Source organism: Phoenix dactylifera, chromosome 8 (assembly GCF_051530095.1).
Source record: "Phoenix dactylifera cultivar Ajwa chromosome 8, Ajwa_hap1_PhDact_Kaust_v1.1, whole genome shotgun sequence".
NCBI lineage: Eukaryota > Viridiplantae > Streptophyta > Magnoliopsida > Arecales > Arecaceae > Phoenix > Phoenix dactylifera.
This window is the reverse complement of record NC_143197.1, coordinates 1977105-1989185: the sequence shown is the minus strand read 5'-3', so window position 1 is coordinate 1989185 and position 12081 is coordinate 1977105. Positions and strand designations below refer to the sequence as shown.

The 12081-nt window shown below is 40.5% G+C and overlaps 2 protein-coding genes across 8 annotated transcripts in view; one reads left to right on the top strand and one right to left on the bottom strand.

Moving 5' to 3' along the window:
- LOC103711287 (sulfate transporter 4.1, chloroplastic-like) overlaps positions 1-6001 on the bottom strand; it is a 33731-nt gene extending 27730 nt beyond the window's left edge. For 2 of the 6 annotated variants that reach the window (XM_089924667.1, XM_089924668.1), the window contains exons 1-6: positions 5782-6001; positions 5232-5366; positions 2856-5132; positions 773-2720; positions 452-500; positions 121-322 (exon numbers count right to left, since the gene is read on the bottom strand). In XM_089924667.1, coding sequence (XP_089780793.1) covers positions 121-322; positions 452-500; positions 773-1069 — 548 coding nt within the window. In that variant the 5' untranslated portion in view covers positions 1070-2720; positions 2856-5132; positions 5232-5366; positions 5782-6001. Of the gene's footprint in view, positions 1-120; positions 323-451; positions 501-772; positions 2721-2855; positions 5133-5231 lie in introns of those variants that run through there. The other 4 variants (XM_088702323.2, XM_039124221.3, XM_088702324.2 and 1 more) reach the window with 4 other exon arrangements.
- A 2042-nt stretch (positions 6002-8043) lies between these two features.
- On the top strand, positions 8044-11136 carry LOC103710560 (actin-101-like). Of its 2 annotated transcripts, none has more exons than XM_008796338.5 (5): positions 8044-8184; positions 9484-9554; positions 9677-10070; positions 10153-10766; positions 10856-11136. In XM_008796338.5, the coding sequence occupies exons 2-5, from the start codon at positions 9495-9497 to the stop codon at positions 10919-10921; spliced, it is 1134 nt and encodes a 377-aa protein (XP_008794560.1). In that variant the 5' UTR covers positions 8044-8184; positions 9484-9494; the 3' UTR covers positions 10922-11136. The 2 variants fall into 2 exon arrangements, with proteins under 2 accessions (XP_008794560.1, XP_008794565.1); XM_008796343.5 differs by having other exon boundaries at positions 8053-8184; positions 9464-9554.
- The last annotated feature ends 945 nt before the right edge of the window (positions 11137-12081 follow it).

Here is a 12081-nt window from a genome sequence, read left to right as displayed (position 1 = left end):
TTGTAGGCCCATAGCCTCTACTCATTTCCAAGGACCTCTTAATTGTCCAGAGTTGGGAGCTGCAAATTCCCCATACATGCCTAGAGTAATTTCAGAAACGGTAGAAAAACGATCAGATACCTCAGCAGCCCCATCGTACATTCCAGTGCACCAACCATAAACGCCAACAGGACAGCAAGCTCCATGTATAACTCATCTGAAGGATCAACAATGTTGCTCAAGACATTGGAAACCAAGAGAGATACAAGTGTCACCGGACCGATAGCAAGTTGACGAGACGATCCAAACACAGCATAGACAAATATTGGAACAAAACCAGAATCTGCATTCAATAAATAAATGGCAAAGCATTGGTCTCAGAGACTGCAGCAGACAGAGGTAAAGAGATAAGAATGAAGTGTTAAAAGGAAAGGAAAAGAGCAACTAGTTACAAATGCAGTAGCGAACTCACAGAGTCCATAAATCGGGTGAAGCCCTGCTAGCTTCGCATAAGACATTGCCTGACCAGTTTGCAGTAAACAAATCAACAAAATGCAAAGAGCAGAGCTACTTTGAGAGTTATGTCAATGATGATGGGAACTGATGCGAATTATTTCCTAACTTACAAACAATGGAAATCAACCTTGATACTCAAAAATCAGAAACAATTAATTAGTAATTCAAAGATCCAAGTAAAAGCACTTGGGAATCCCGATGACACTATTATACTAATGGAATCTGTGTGTGTGTGTGAGAGAGAGAGAGAGACAGAGAGAGAAGGAACCCTTTGCACCTGAGGAACGAGCATGACACCGACAGTGATGCCAGCCATGAGGTCCACCTGCAGGTACTGGCTCCACTGATATGCTCGCAACCACCGGGTGCATGGGAACAGGAGCTCCATCCATTCGACGAACGACATGCTCTGGAGCTTCAGACGCCATTGCGCAAGGGGTGGGGGCGAAGGAAGCGAGGGGGATGAGGGCGTCGGGCGCTCCAGTGGAGTTGCTCTCACCTGCCTCGCTAATCCTCTCACAATGTCGCTGTCGGCAATGTCGAGATTGCTCGACGTAGCATAGGATATCTCCATTGGCGCCTCTGCCTCCCCTTCCCTCCCTCAGTCGCCCGTAAGCAGTTAAAGTTGGCAGGAGAAAGGAATATATGTAGGGGTGGTATAATCTCACCTCCATCGTTACGTACAGGCACCACTTTATTCACGGAAGTAGTTCATGGAATGTGAAACATGCTCTGCGACTCTGCGAGCAATGCTACCGTGCCTCAGGAATGGCACTGAGCTGCCATGGACGAATCACTCATGGCGCACTTTAGGATGCCAATTCAATACGCAGCATCAGCTGACTTCTTGATTTGGGGGAGGGGAGGGGGACAGGTTTGAGTACTTGAACATTTCTCTTGTTGGATGCTTGGATTTCACTTGCATGCAGCCATGCAGGTGGGGCCACGTCTAAAATGGCGTTATGTCTCTGGTGCTTGACGCTTGGAGTTGTTCCAATTTGGTGCTGAACCGATGGAAGCTGGCTATATTTCCAGTTGCATGGGATTCGCTTTCCGGCATCCAACCGGTGGTACACGCAGTTCCACATGTTCCGCAAAGGATGAGAGCAGAAAGTTTTTGTACGTTGGAAATTATTTTATGTAGATCTATCAGTAAGTCCGTATTCGAGGTAAATAGTTGAAGATTAAATATATAGCTCAGACAAAAAGTACGAAAATTAGACACCATGGTTCCATACGTTCTTACCGTCTAAGCGTTGCGACCGGCGAGCTAATGCGCACCACCATCGCGTCCATCAGAGTCTCAACCGGCCCAAATTGGTCCATTAGAGCCAGGGTCCAACCAGCCCAACTGCAAACAGGCTTGTCTTTAAGATACCCAGGAGCAACTTTGGAGTGGGCCAATTTGAATCCCATGGGGAGAAAAAAAATACCTAACCAGCCTACTCGAAAGCTATTCTTGAGTATTTTATGAATATAGGTCTAGACTAGTCTGTAGCATGTGATCATAGGGTCTGTTTGGATATTCTTACCGGATTGGGCTGAAAATGCTGGAGGAATAAGGTCTGTTGGCCCATCTAGCTTGTATTTTCTAAGAGCCTGTCTAAACCAAATCCAGATAATAGCTTTTGGGTTGCAAGGGGTTTTTTGTCTTCCCACAGATTTTGAGCTAGATGGTGTTTGCTTGGCACAAAACCATGTTTAGATGGACAACCCAATCTATAAATCCTGAATGATTTCCACCCAATCCTGTAGAAACATCCAAACATACTTTTAGTAGTTTTATTGGCCAATTTCACAAACCCTACATAATTTTCAACTTTCATTGGCCTAAGCCTACCTCAAATGGGCGAACCATCTTAAGCTGGATTTGACACAATCAGAAGAAGGTCAAGCAAGAAATGTTTGTGGGTCTATTTTGGCTTGGGTCGAGGCCAAAGCAGTTGGGTTACAGGGGAAGAATAATTGATCTTTTTTCACAGCATCAGCCATTGGATCGCATTATGCACAGCTTTCAAAATACTCCGAACTTTATTATCCAGATTACTATTGCGCAATCCAACCGTGAATCCAAAGGAAGGTAAAATGCTGGGCATTCCCTGTAACATTTTCTCTAGGAAACTTCTGAAAAGAAACCTACCAAGCTGAGATCCGAATAATTTTCTGCTTGTCACCCAAATCGTTCATGTGTCCAAGCTCATGAAAGCACCGGACCACCTTGAATTCTGAAGAAAAAAAAAGAAAGAAAAAGAGCGAGAAGGAACCAACAAAGAGAAACTTCAGAAACCGCCACTGTTCCATACTAATCCATAAATGATGAATGCAAGTTGGTTCATACGGAACAGGAAAGTAGGAAACACCTTATACTGGTGACATTCATAGAGATGGAGACCAGGCGTCATCACTAGCTGCCATATTATAGGATTCCATAAAATTTGTTACACAGGGATGGGACAAGGAGAACATTATTTCCATTAACCATCTTGGTGTACTGCAAGCCGCTGGAAGTTTCCTGTCCTCTGTACAAGAACCAAAGGACGATGCATGCAAACGAAAACGGGTATTGGTTAAGCAACTTACCGTTCGTTTTTCCTTTCCCTTTCCTTCTTCCCGTCCCCTAGAAAATTTTTGCTCAGACGGACGATTCAAATTTGACGAGTACGAATACATCTAATAAAATTAGAAAACAGAATATCTCGAAGTGTCCGAACAACTCCCCATCGCTAGCCCATACGTATGGCTGGCCACATAGGCGACCACCCAATCTGCTGCTCCATTGGCTTCACAGAAGGCATGTTTGGCCTAAAAGACCACTTCATAGACACTAGTTTTCTTCGGATCACACAATATGAACAACTTTTAGTTTTGGTGATGACTCACAAGTTTTGCTGCATAAATTAGCTTGCTTAAAATCTATCAAATCAGTCCACATTCTTATTCTATTTTACCTTCTATTTACCTGGTTTCCATCTATGGACCAAACCTTTCCCGCCCTCATTGTTTGACCATGGCTTAATCATCTACTAATATCTAAAGAAATCTCTTGTCGACAAAGCAAGTAGACCTTCATAATATCATAAATTCCATTAGATAAAATAACGATAGGATCCGCCAATCCCTCTTCTCACATAAACTACTGCCCTTTTGCACTGTGATTCACCTCTCGACAAATTAACCACCATAGGGCACCTTACCTGTGGTCTAACTGAGATTCCATGATAAATGATACTTGAGCCAAGTTATACATGGACCTTGCAATGTTGCCTTTTTTCGGTAAATACCCTGCAATGTTACCTTACTTCAGATCTATAATTTACTTCATCTCTTAATTCTCTTCCACGGTTATAGGCAAATTTTTGTTAGATATACGATAAGATCACTAATAGCAGAACAAGAGGGCATCATTGTTGAATCCATTGTTCTAACATTGACTTTAGAAGTCAAATCCATATTATAAACTGATGGGCCCTCTTCTCAGAGGTCTGAAGTCAAAAATTTATATTTTAAAGGCTAGAGACTGGGCTGAAAACACCTTTCCCCTGAATCCAAATTTTGACCAGACTCAGTTTAAACCCAAAAGCAAACAATCGTTCAACATTAGAAGACTTTAATACATCATGTCTATTCTTTTGGAATGCAAGTGCTGGAGTGAGAAGTGCAGTTTCGTCAGTTTATCCCCTTGGATAGCTAGCTTGCTTGGACTCAGATGCCTTTTTTAACCCGCCTATTACCCAAACCCTGGGTTTGCTGTAGGAAGGAGACTCATCATTCTGCATTGCCCAAACTCCAACCCCCTTGTCATGTGAACTTAATACGTGGTCAAATCACAAAATCTATAGATGAAGTACAGGGGGAGAATGTCATCATGTCAACTATTCAGCTCACATTGCCCAGCAAGCAATGTGAAAGTTTCATGAATTATAAAAAGCTTCTAACTGCCGCTCCACAGCAGCAAAACGGAAAGAAAATACCTTGAAGCTCGAAACTGAAGAAAGTTTTAGCTAATAGTTTTTTTGGGAGAAACTCTCCTTAATTTGAGAGGTGATTGTATTTGACTATAAATAAAAAACCTTACAACGATGGAATGGGAAAAAAAATAATTACAAGGATTTTAATATCTCAATTGGAACTTTGGAAAGATTCCTTCTTTGTTTCCAACAACTCTGCATCTTCCTTATTAGTTTTTAACGGCTCTATATTTTTCTTATTGGTTTTTAATAACTCTGCATCTTCAACAGTATTTGACAGATTGGTGGTTTTCTTTTTTGGAGGAAATTGCATGATTGATGGTAATTGCATGATTGTTTCCAATAACTCTGCATCTTCAGGTTTCAGATAAAGTTCTTGATAATCATGGATTTTATGATGCTTTTGCATAGATATTGTTCCGTGAGAATCCGAAAAATTCCTCTTATGTCATGGTTTCTGTTAGAAAACCATCAATTATGCAATTACTATCAATCTTGCAATTCTCTCTAAGAAAAGAAACTACCAATCTATCAAATGTTGTTAGAGATGCAGAATTATTGGAAACCAATAAGAAAGATATAGAACTGTTGGAAACCAATAAGCATGATGGAAATAAGTAAATGAGAAGCAGATGTTTCTGCTCGGACAGGAAAACCTTTTCTTGATCTCTGTATATGCATGTCATTGCAAAAGAAAAATACAGGGAAAACATGAGAAGCTGAACAGAAAGACAATATAAATGAAAACTTCAGACTAAAGGAAAATACCAGCAAATCCTAGCCATGTCGAAAGCAGCACCCTTTAGATTCTCCTGGGACAGAGCGTTCCTGTCTTTCCTCAAAAACTTCATTTGAAACCTCAAAGCTTGTTGGGAATCAGTTGATGAGTAGCAGAAGATTTCTCTTGGGACAAACAAACAAGAAAAAAAAGGAAAAAAAAAAAACAATCTTTGCGAACTTTATAAATCCATATCATGAAGAAAGAAAATACAAAGAAAACCTCAGAAAATAAATTGAAAGAGAATAAAACAGAAAACGTTCAGATTAAAGGAAATCATCTAAGCTTCTCCTGTGCCTTAAACTCGTAACATCCATTGACCTCAGCGGAACAATAAGCAATCCAAGAAGGCTATAAAAATGGTTTTCCCGGCTGAAGAAGCCCAACTGATACGAACCAAGGAGAGAAAACTTCGGAGGGTTTCACCATATCAAGAACTAGGATTACCTTCCAATCATTTCATGGGAAAAAACAACGAGAGCTAGTAGATGAGCAGACAGGGAAACGAATCGGATAGAGAGACCAGATGCCAGAACATACCGTGAAAGATAGCGTACATCGCTAGAATTCAGCGCATGCCATAGCGAAATCCAATTCTTGATCGCAGAGACGCGGCGTCGAATCACTCTCTCTCCATTTCTAGTGTTCCTTCTCCTTTTCCCTTCTCTTGTCCTCCCTCGATCATTGAGGGACAGGCGATTTGGGGGGGTTTCTAATTGCAGGGGGGAGAGAAGACTAGTTTCTAATTGCCTCGGTCGGTGGGCGCGTGCGAGGTAGTGGGTTTGGCGTGGAATGTAGGCCAACTGGGCTCCAACGGTCGAATTTGCCAGGGTGGAAGGCTGGAAGCTGTCCCCGGAGTTAAGTTTGCGCAATAATTAATTTAGTATTTTGTTATCCTAATATTTCATTCTATTTGGAGGGTTATCAAATCCTTGATTCTGTAGTTTGGTATATAATGTGTACTTGATTTTTCTAAAATCATGTAAGGATAATGATAATTCTCCACAAAATTTGAATTGGATGGATGCCCTTAACTGCAGACAAATTTTGAACCTGTCTTTTTATAAAATTCTATTTGAATATATGTGATGGACCTATTTCTTTTAAGTGCCAAGTTGTGAACAAGAAAGGCAGGAAAAGAGACATGGGTCGAAGTAGTCTCAAATCACTAATTTATATAATTTTTTATGCAATTCAAATCTTATATATTTTATATGGAAATCTTAAAATCTGCTGCAGAAAGCAACGTGGAGAGATGAGATGGTCCCAAAGATTGGGGTAAACTATTAATTCATATATATATATATATATATATATATATATATATATATATATATATATATATATATATATATATGGTAGGGAGTGAATTGCATTTACTAGACTAGTTCATGGTTGAATGTCTATATTTTGATAACTTGTTAAGTTACTGTAACACCTCTATGGCAAATCTTAAAGTTTATTGCAAGGTACAACATAAAGAAAATATAAGCCATTCTTATATCAAAATCTTCAAAGGACCAAGAAATAGCCCTCTCACAAGGGCTTATACTCATGGAAGTTTGAGATTGTAACTTTATTAATGGACATTACTATTTTTAAAGTAGAAATTAGGAAATTAGCAACTCATGTGATCTCTTTATTTTTCAGCTTATGGCCTATGAAAGAGATAGAATGCCAAGACATCTAAATAGTACCCATAGCGCAAATATAACCGAATTGTCATAAATGTTTCATGTAATATTCATCCTCTTCCATTCAAGCATTATGCGGTATTAGCTATGAAATGCATGCTTGTAGGGAAACAAATTTATATACATTATTTTTTCCATCTCGATCATACTTTCTTTCTTAGAGGATAGCTTACATGAATCATGAGCTATGAAATGCATGCTTGTAGGGAAACAAATTTATATACATTATTTTTTCCATCTCCATCATACTTTCTTTCTTAGAGGATAGCTTTCTTTCTAATAGAAACTATGATGGAAGAGGAATTTTTTGGATTCTCATGGAACAATATCTATGCAAAAGCATCATAAAATCCATGATTATCAAGAACTTTATCTGAAACCTCGAAGCATGATGGAAATAAGTAAATGAGAAGCAGATATTTCTGCTCGGACAGGAAAACCTTTTCTTGATCCCCCCCCCCCCCCCCCCAAAAAAAAAGGTTTATTGAGAGCCTTTAAATAAATATATTATTATTATTATTATAAAGATTCTAAATGACTTCAATATATTTTTTTCGAAGAGGCACTTTGATCTAAGATTTGAAGCGCTAAGCTCAACCAATGCATCAAAAATTCCAATGCAACCTAAGTTCGAGCAAGGCATCGAGGTGGACCCAACCATCTTATCCAAATAAATCATGTTCCATGCTCCAATTAGGTATCACCAAGAACATCAAGCTGTAGGAAACATATGCTTAACCAGGACGCGCCCAACCCCACCCAAACCCCATCATGACTCCCTCTAAAAAGTGAGCATGTGTCGCAAGCTTTTGAGCCTTCTTAGGTGGCTAACCACATGAGCTGAGCTGTTCCCTATCCGGCCTCGACTTTGCTTTTTCTTTCGCCCTAAGCAGCTTATTCCAAACAGCTTATTCCCTATCTCCACTTGGCAGGCCTCAAAACAACTGGGGTCCACGTGTATCCCTTGTAGCTCTCGATCTGGAAGGATCAACGGCTATGATAATTCCAAACATCATATTCGCTGTTCGGAATTACCAGTGGATCTGTGAACCTCCAAATTCGAAGGGGGGCACAGGGTTGGAAGGCCATTTTTTTAGATGTCCTGGTTCCACGCGGCCGTTGGATAAAGGGGGGCTCCCTCCTCTTCTCTGGTTACCAAGAGCGCTTCTTTGGCTCTTTCCCTCTACTTAGCGGCGATCTTCTCCGAGGAAGGGGAGTTCTCTCATTCCGTCGCCAATCCTCTAACGATGTAAGCAACCGTTGCCTCATCGATCTCTCTCTCTCTCCCGCCATTTTTTTTTTATGAATTGTTCTGATGGATCTGCTCAATGTCGCGATTTTTCGTTTCAATTTACATGTAAAGTTCGCAGTTTTATTGGCGGAAATCTTAATATCGATGAAAAGAATGGACAATTACATCGCTTGATCTCCAGAGGCGTGCTTTCTAGATCCAGATCTCTCGATTTCTCGAGGATAAGTTCCGATTTGGGAGGTTTTTTACGTTTTGGGTTGGGTGGAAATGAAATTGGACTTTTTTTTCAGGGAAAAAACTATAATCGTCTCGATATCGCCCAAATGTTATTTTTTCAGTCAAGATTTTATGCCGCCTGTTTGGTTTGCAAAAGAGATTTGTGATATATGAGTAATTTTCTGAAGTTTTTAATCTATTCCTCGGTTTCTGTAGTTATTGGTGGGATATGGAGGGTCATGAAGCACTTCCATATGCTATCTCATCGCCATTTTGGTTGTTTTTTATGGATTATATAATTATCGCCATAAAATGTTATGGCTTACAGTCTGTTGGGTGTGTCATTCTATGACTGCTATGGCTGTAGATATGCATGAAGTTTTACTTTGCTATTAGTTTAGGTGTGGATGCTTTTCCATATAACGTGGATTCATTTGTTTGTAGTTAGTTGTATCTTTTGATTGCTTATTTTCCCTGCTTTAGTATTTGTCATGTCCCTAGGAAGACAACCAAGTGATTGCCCCTCGCTGCATGGAGAGTTAATTTATGATCCTGGTCACATGATTTGTTAGGAGCTAGGTGGCAAACCACATAATGAGATCACTGGTGGCTGGATCCGCACATCTGATTATCACCTAATAATCATGATATTTCTTTTGGGTTGGGGAGAGGGAGTTGCCTAGTGCGCTCCAGGATCTGTTATTTTTCGACTTCTTTGGATGTATATGTACCTGTACTGTATGAATCATCCGTTTCAGCAAAAAAAAAAAATTCATGATGTTTAATTTGAATTAATCATAATCAAATTTGAAATGGTACTCACTAATCAGTCATGTAATTATCTTGTGTGTTACAGATGTGAAGCATGCCAGGTTTATGTTACCACTTTGTCCCATTTGCCAGAAAACAATATTGCTAATAAAAAATAAACTCTGTATGAAAACAATAAATGCATAATTTGGAATTGGAAATTTAAATCAAGCTCGAAATAACTGGCTAAGGTGTGCTATCAAGTTCAAATATACGGAATGATTACTCTTTGCCTATTAATTACTTTCAGATGCAATATTTCTTGTGCAGAGCTGTAGAAAATGGCTGATGCCGAGGATATTCAACCTCTTGTCTGCGACAATGGAACTGGGATGGTCAAGGTTATTAACCGAATCTTTTGTTGGGCTTATTGTACTCTTCCTGCTTCGAGAATTGTTGTCTCTGCAATTCGTTGATCATGATCTCCAAGTAACTTCTTCCCCCATCTTGCAATACTCTGTAGGCTGGATTTGCTGGCGATGACGCACCCAGGGCGGTATTTCCCAGCATTGTAGGCCGACCTCGCCACACAGGTGTCATGGTCGGGATGGGCCAGAAGGATGCTTATGTGGGTGATGAAGCTCAGTCCAAAAGAGGTATCCTCACTTTGAAATATCCAATCGAGCACGGGATTGTCAGCAACTGGGATGACATGGAGAAGATCTGGCATCACACCTTCTACAATGAGCTTCGTGTTGCCCCTGAGGAGCACCCTGTGCTCCTCACTGAAGCCCCACTCAACCCTAAAGCAAACAGAGAGAAAATGACCCAGATCATGTTTGAGACTTTCAATGTGCCTGCCATGTATGTTGCAATTCAGGCTGTCCTTTCCCTATATGCCAGCGGCCGCACAACAGGTTTGTATCAGGATGGCTGCGTTGCTCAAAATAATCCATCATCTTCATTACTTCCACTGAGTTATTGTTTTGCTGTTTGCAGGAATCGTTCTGGACTCTGGTGATGGTGTGAGCCACACAGTTCCAATATATGAAGGATATGCACTCCCTCATGCCATCCTTCGTCTGGATCTTGCTGGTCGTGATCTCACAGATGCGTTGATGAAGATTCTTACGGAGAGAGGTTATTCTTTCACCACAACAGCAGAACGAGAAATTGTTAGGGACATAAAGGAAAAATTAGCCTATGTTGCCCTTGATTATGAGCAGGAGCTTGAAACTGCCAAGAGCAGCTCTACTGTAGAAAAGAGCTATGAACTGCCTGATGGACAGGTTATCACTATTGGGGCTGAGAGGTTTAGGTGCCCCGAGGTGCTCTTCCAGCCTGCTTTGATTGGTATGGAAGCTGCTGGAATTCATGAGACCACATACAACTCCATCATGAAGTGCGATGTTGATATCAGGAAGGATTTGTATGGGAACATTGTTCTCAGTGGGGGCACAACCATGTTCCCTGGAATTGCTGACCGGATGAGCAAGGAAATCACTGCCCTTGCTCCAAGCAGCATGAAAATTAAGGTGGTTGCTCCACCGGAACGGAAATACAGTGTCTGGATTGGAGGATCCATCCTTGCCTCCCTCAGTACCTTCCAACAGGTGATATCTTAGTGCTTCATTTTTCTATCGCATTGGAATAAATTTGTATTTTTGTGCTATGCCTGACTACAATATCTCTGTATTTGCAGATGTGGATTTCTAAGGGAGAATATGATGAAGCAGGACCATCCATTGTCCACCGGAAGTGCTTCTGAGATTTTGAAGACTGATAGGTTTTTCCTTGTGTTTAGGCGATTTATGGACTTTATTATTTGAGTGTTCTTTTCCTCTCCCTTCGAGTTTGCTGATGATATGTTCTATTTGAATGTATAAATTCTCTTATTATGTCATATTGACATATTATTTTGTATTGCTGTGATAAAACTTTAAATTGTTTTGTTATGATCAATTCTTCCTCCTATTTGATTCATGCAGCAATCTCGCTTTCACTGAGTGTTGTTATGTTTATATTAACAAGCATCTTATGGTTCTCATGATGTGTCTTCCAATGGTTGAAATTATTGATGTGAAATTGGCAAAGCATTCATTTTGGTTATGTATTTCGTAACCCACAAAGTCTTAAATGAATATGTTAGAGGCTAATTTTTCTGAAAATATTCCTAAAAGTTCTTTAATGTCTTCTTTCCATTTGAAAAGCAAGCCTTGAGCAAGAAAGTGAAGTTCCAGTAACTGGTCCGACAAGCAATTGTTGAATTACCAAATGATATGCTTCAGGATCGACCGCAGTCAACATGGCGGACTGATCAATAAGAGCTTGCCATAAAGCCTCCGACTAACCAGTCAAAACTCGCTATGTGGTCAACCCCTGAGGTTTGTAGAGACTAGAGAGTTCTTTAAATTTTAAACTCTCCCCCAACTGGCAATAATTCGGCCATGATCGTAAACAGTTTTCATAACAGTGTGAGATGCGCAGGCGAAATGCGTGCACAAGATCTTCAAGATGTGTGATCGGTTACTAAAAATGGCCGATTTGTATGCTCGAATTTTTTGGCGATGGGCATCGACCCTCGTCTATGTAAACCACTCCCGAAGGATCTTTCAGGTAAGTGCTCTTGAGCCCTATTATGCCTTTGCATTGCTATTCTGCCGCTCTCACAATACTTCTGCTGTTCTTTGAGAGTCTATCCGACTTAAGAATAGAAAGGTCTCAGTCATACACCCTTCGGCAAAAAGATTTCTCTATCTTTGTCGTTTCATGTTGGATCTAACGTCATAGTGAAAATCCGAGCACAATCACCGCTAATGAGCGTCACCTCGATAGTAGAGCCATCATCATCCGAGTGCAGCACTTACCGCATCACCACCTCAGAGCTACATCGTGATCTTAGGCCAACCTTTATGGTCTGAGCAGCCG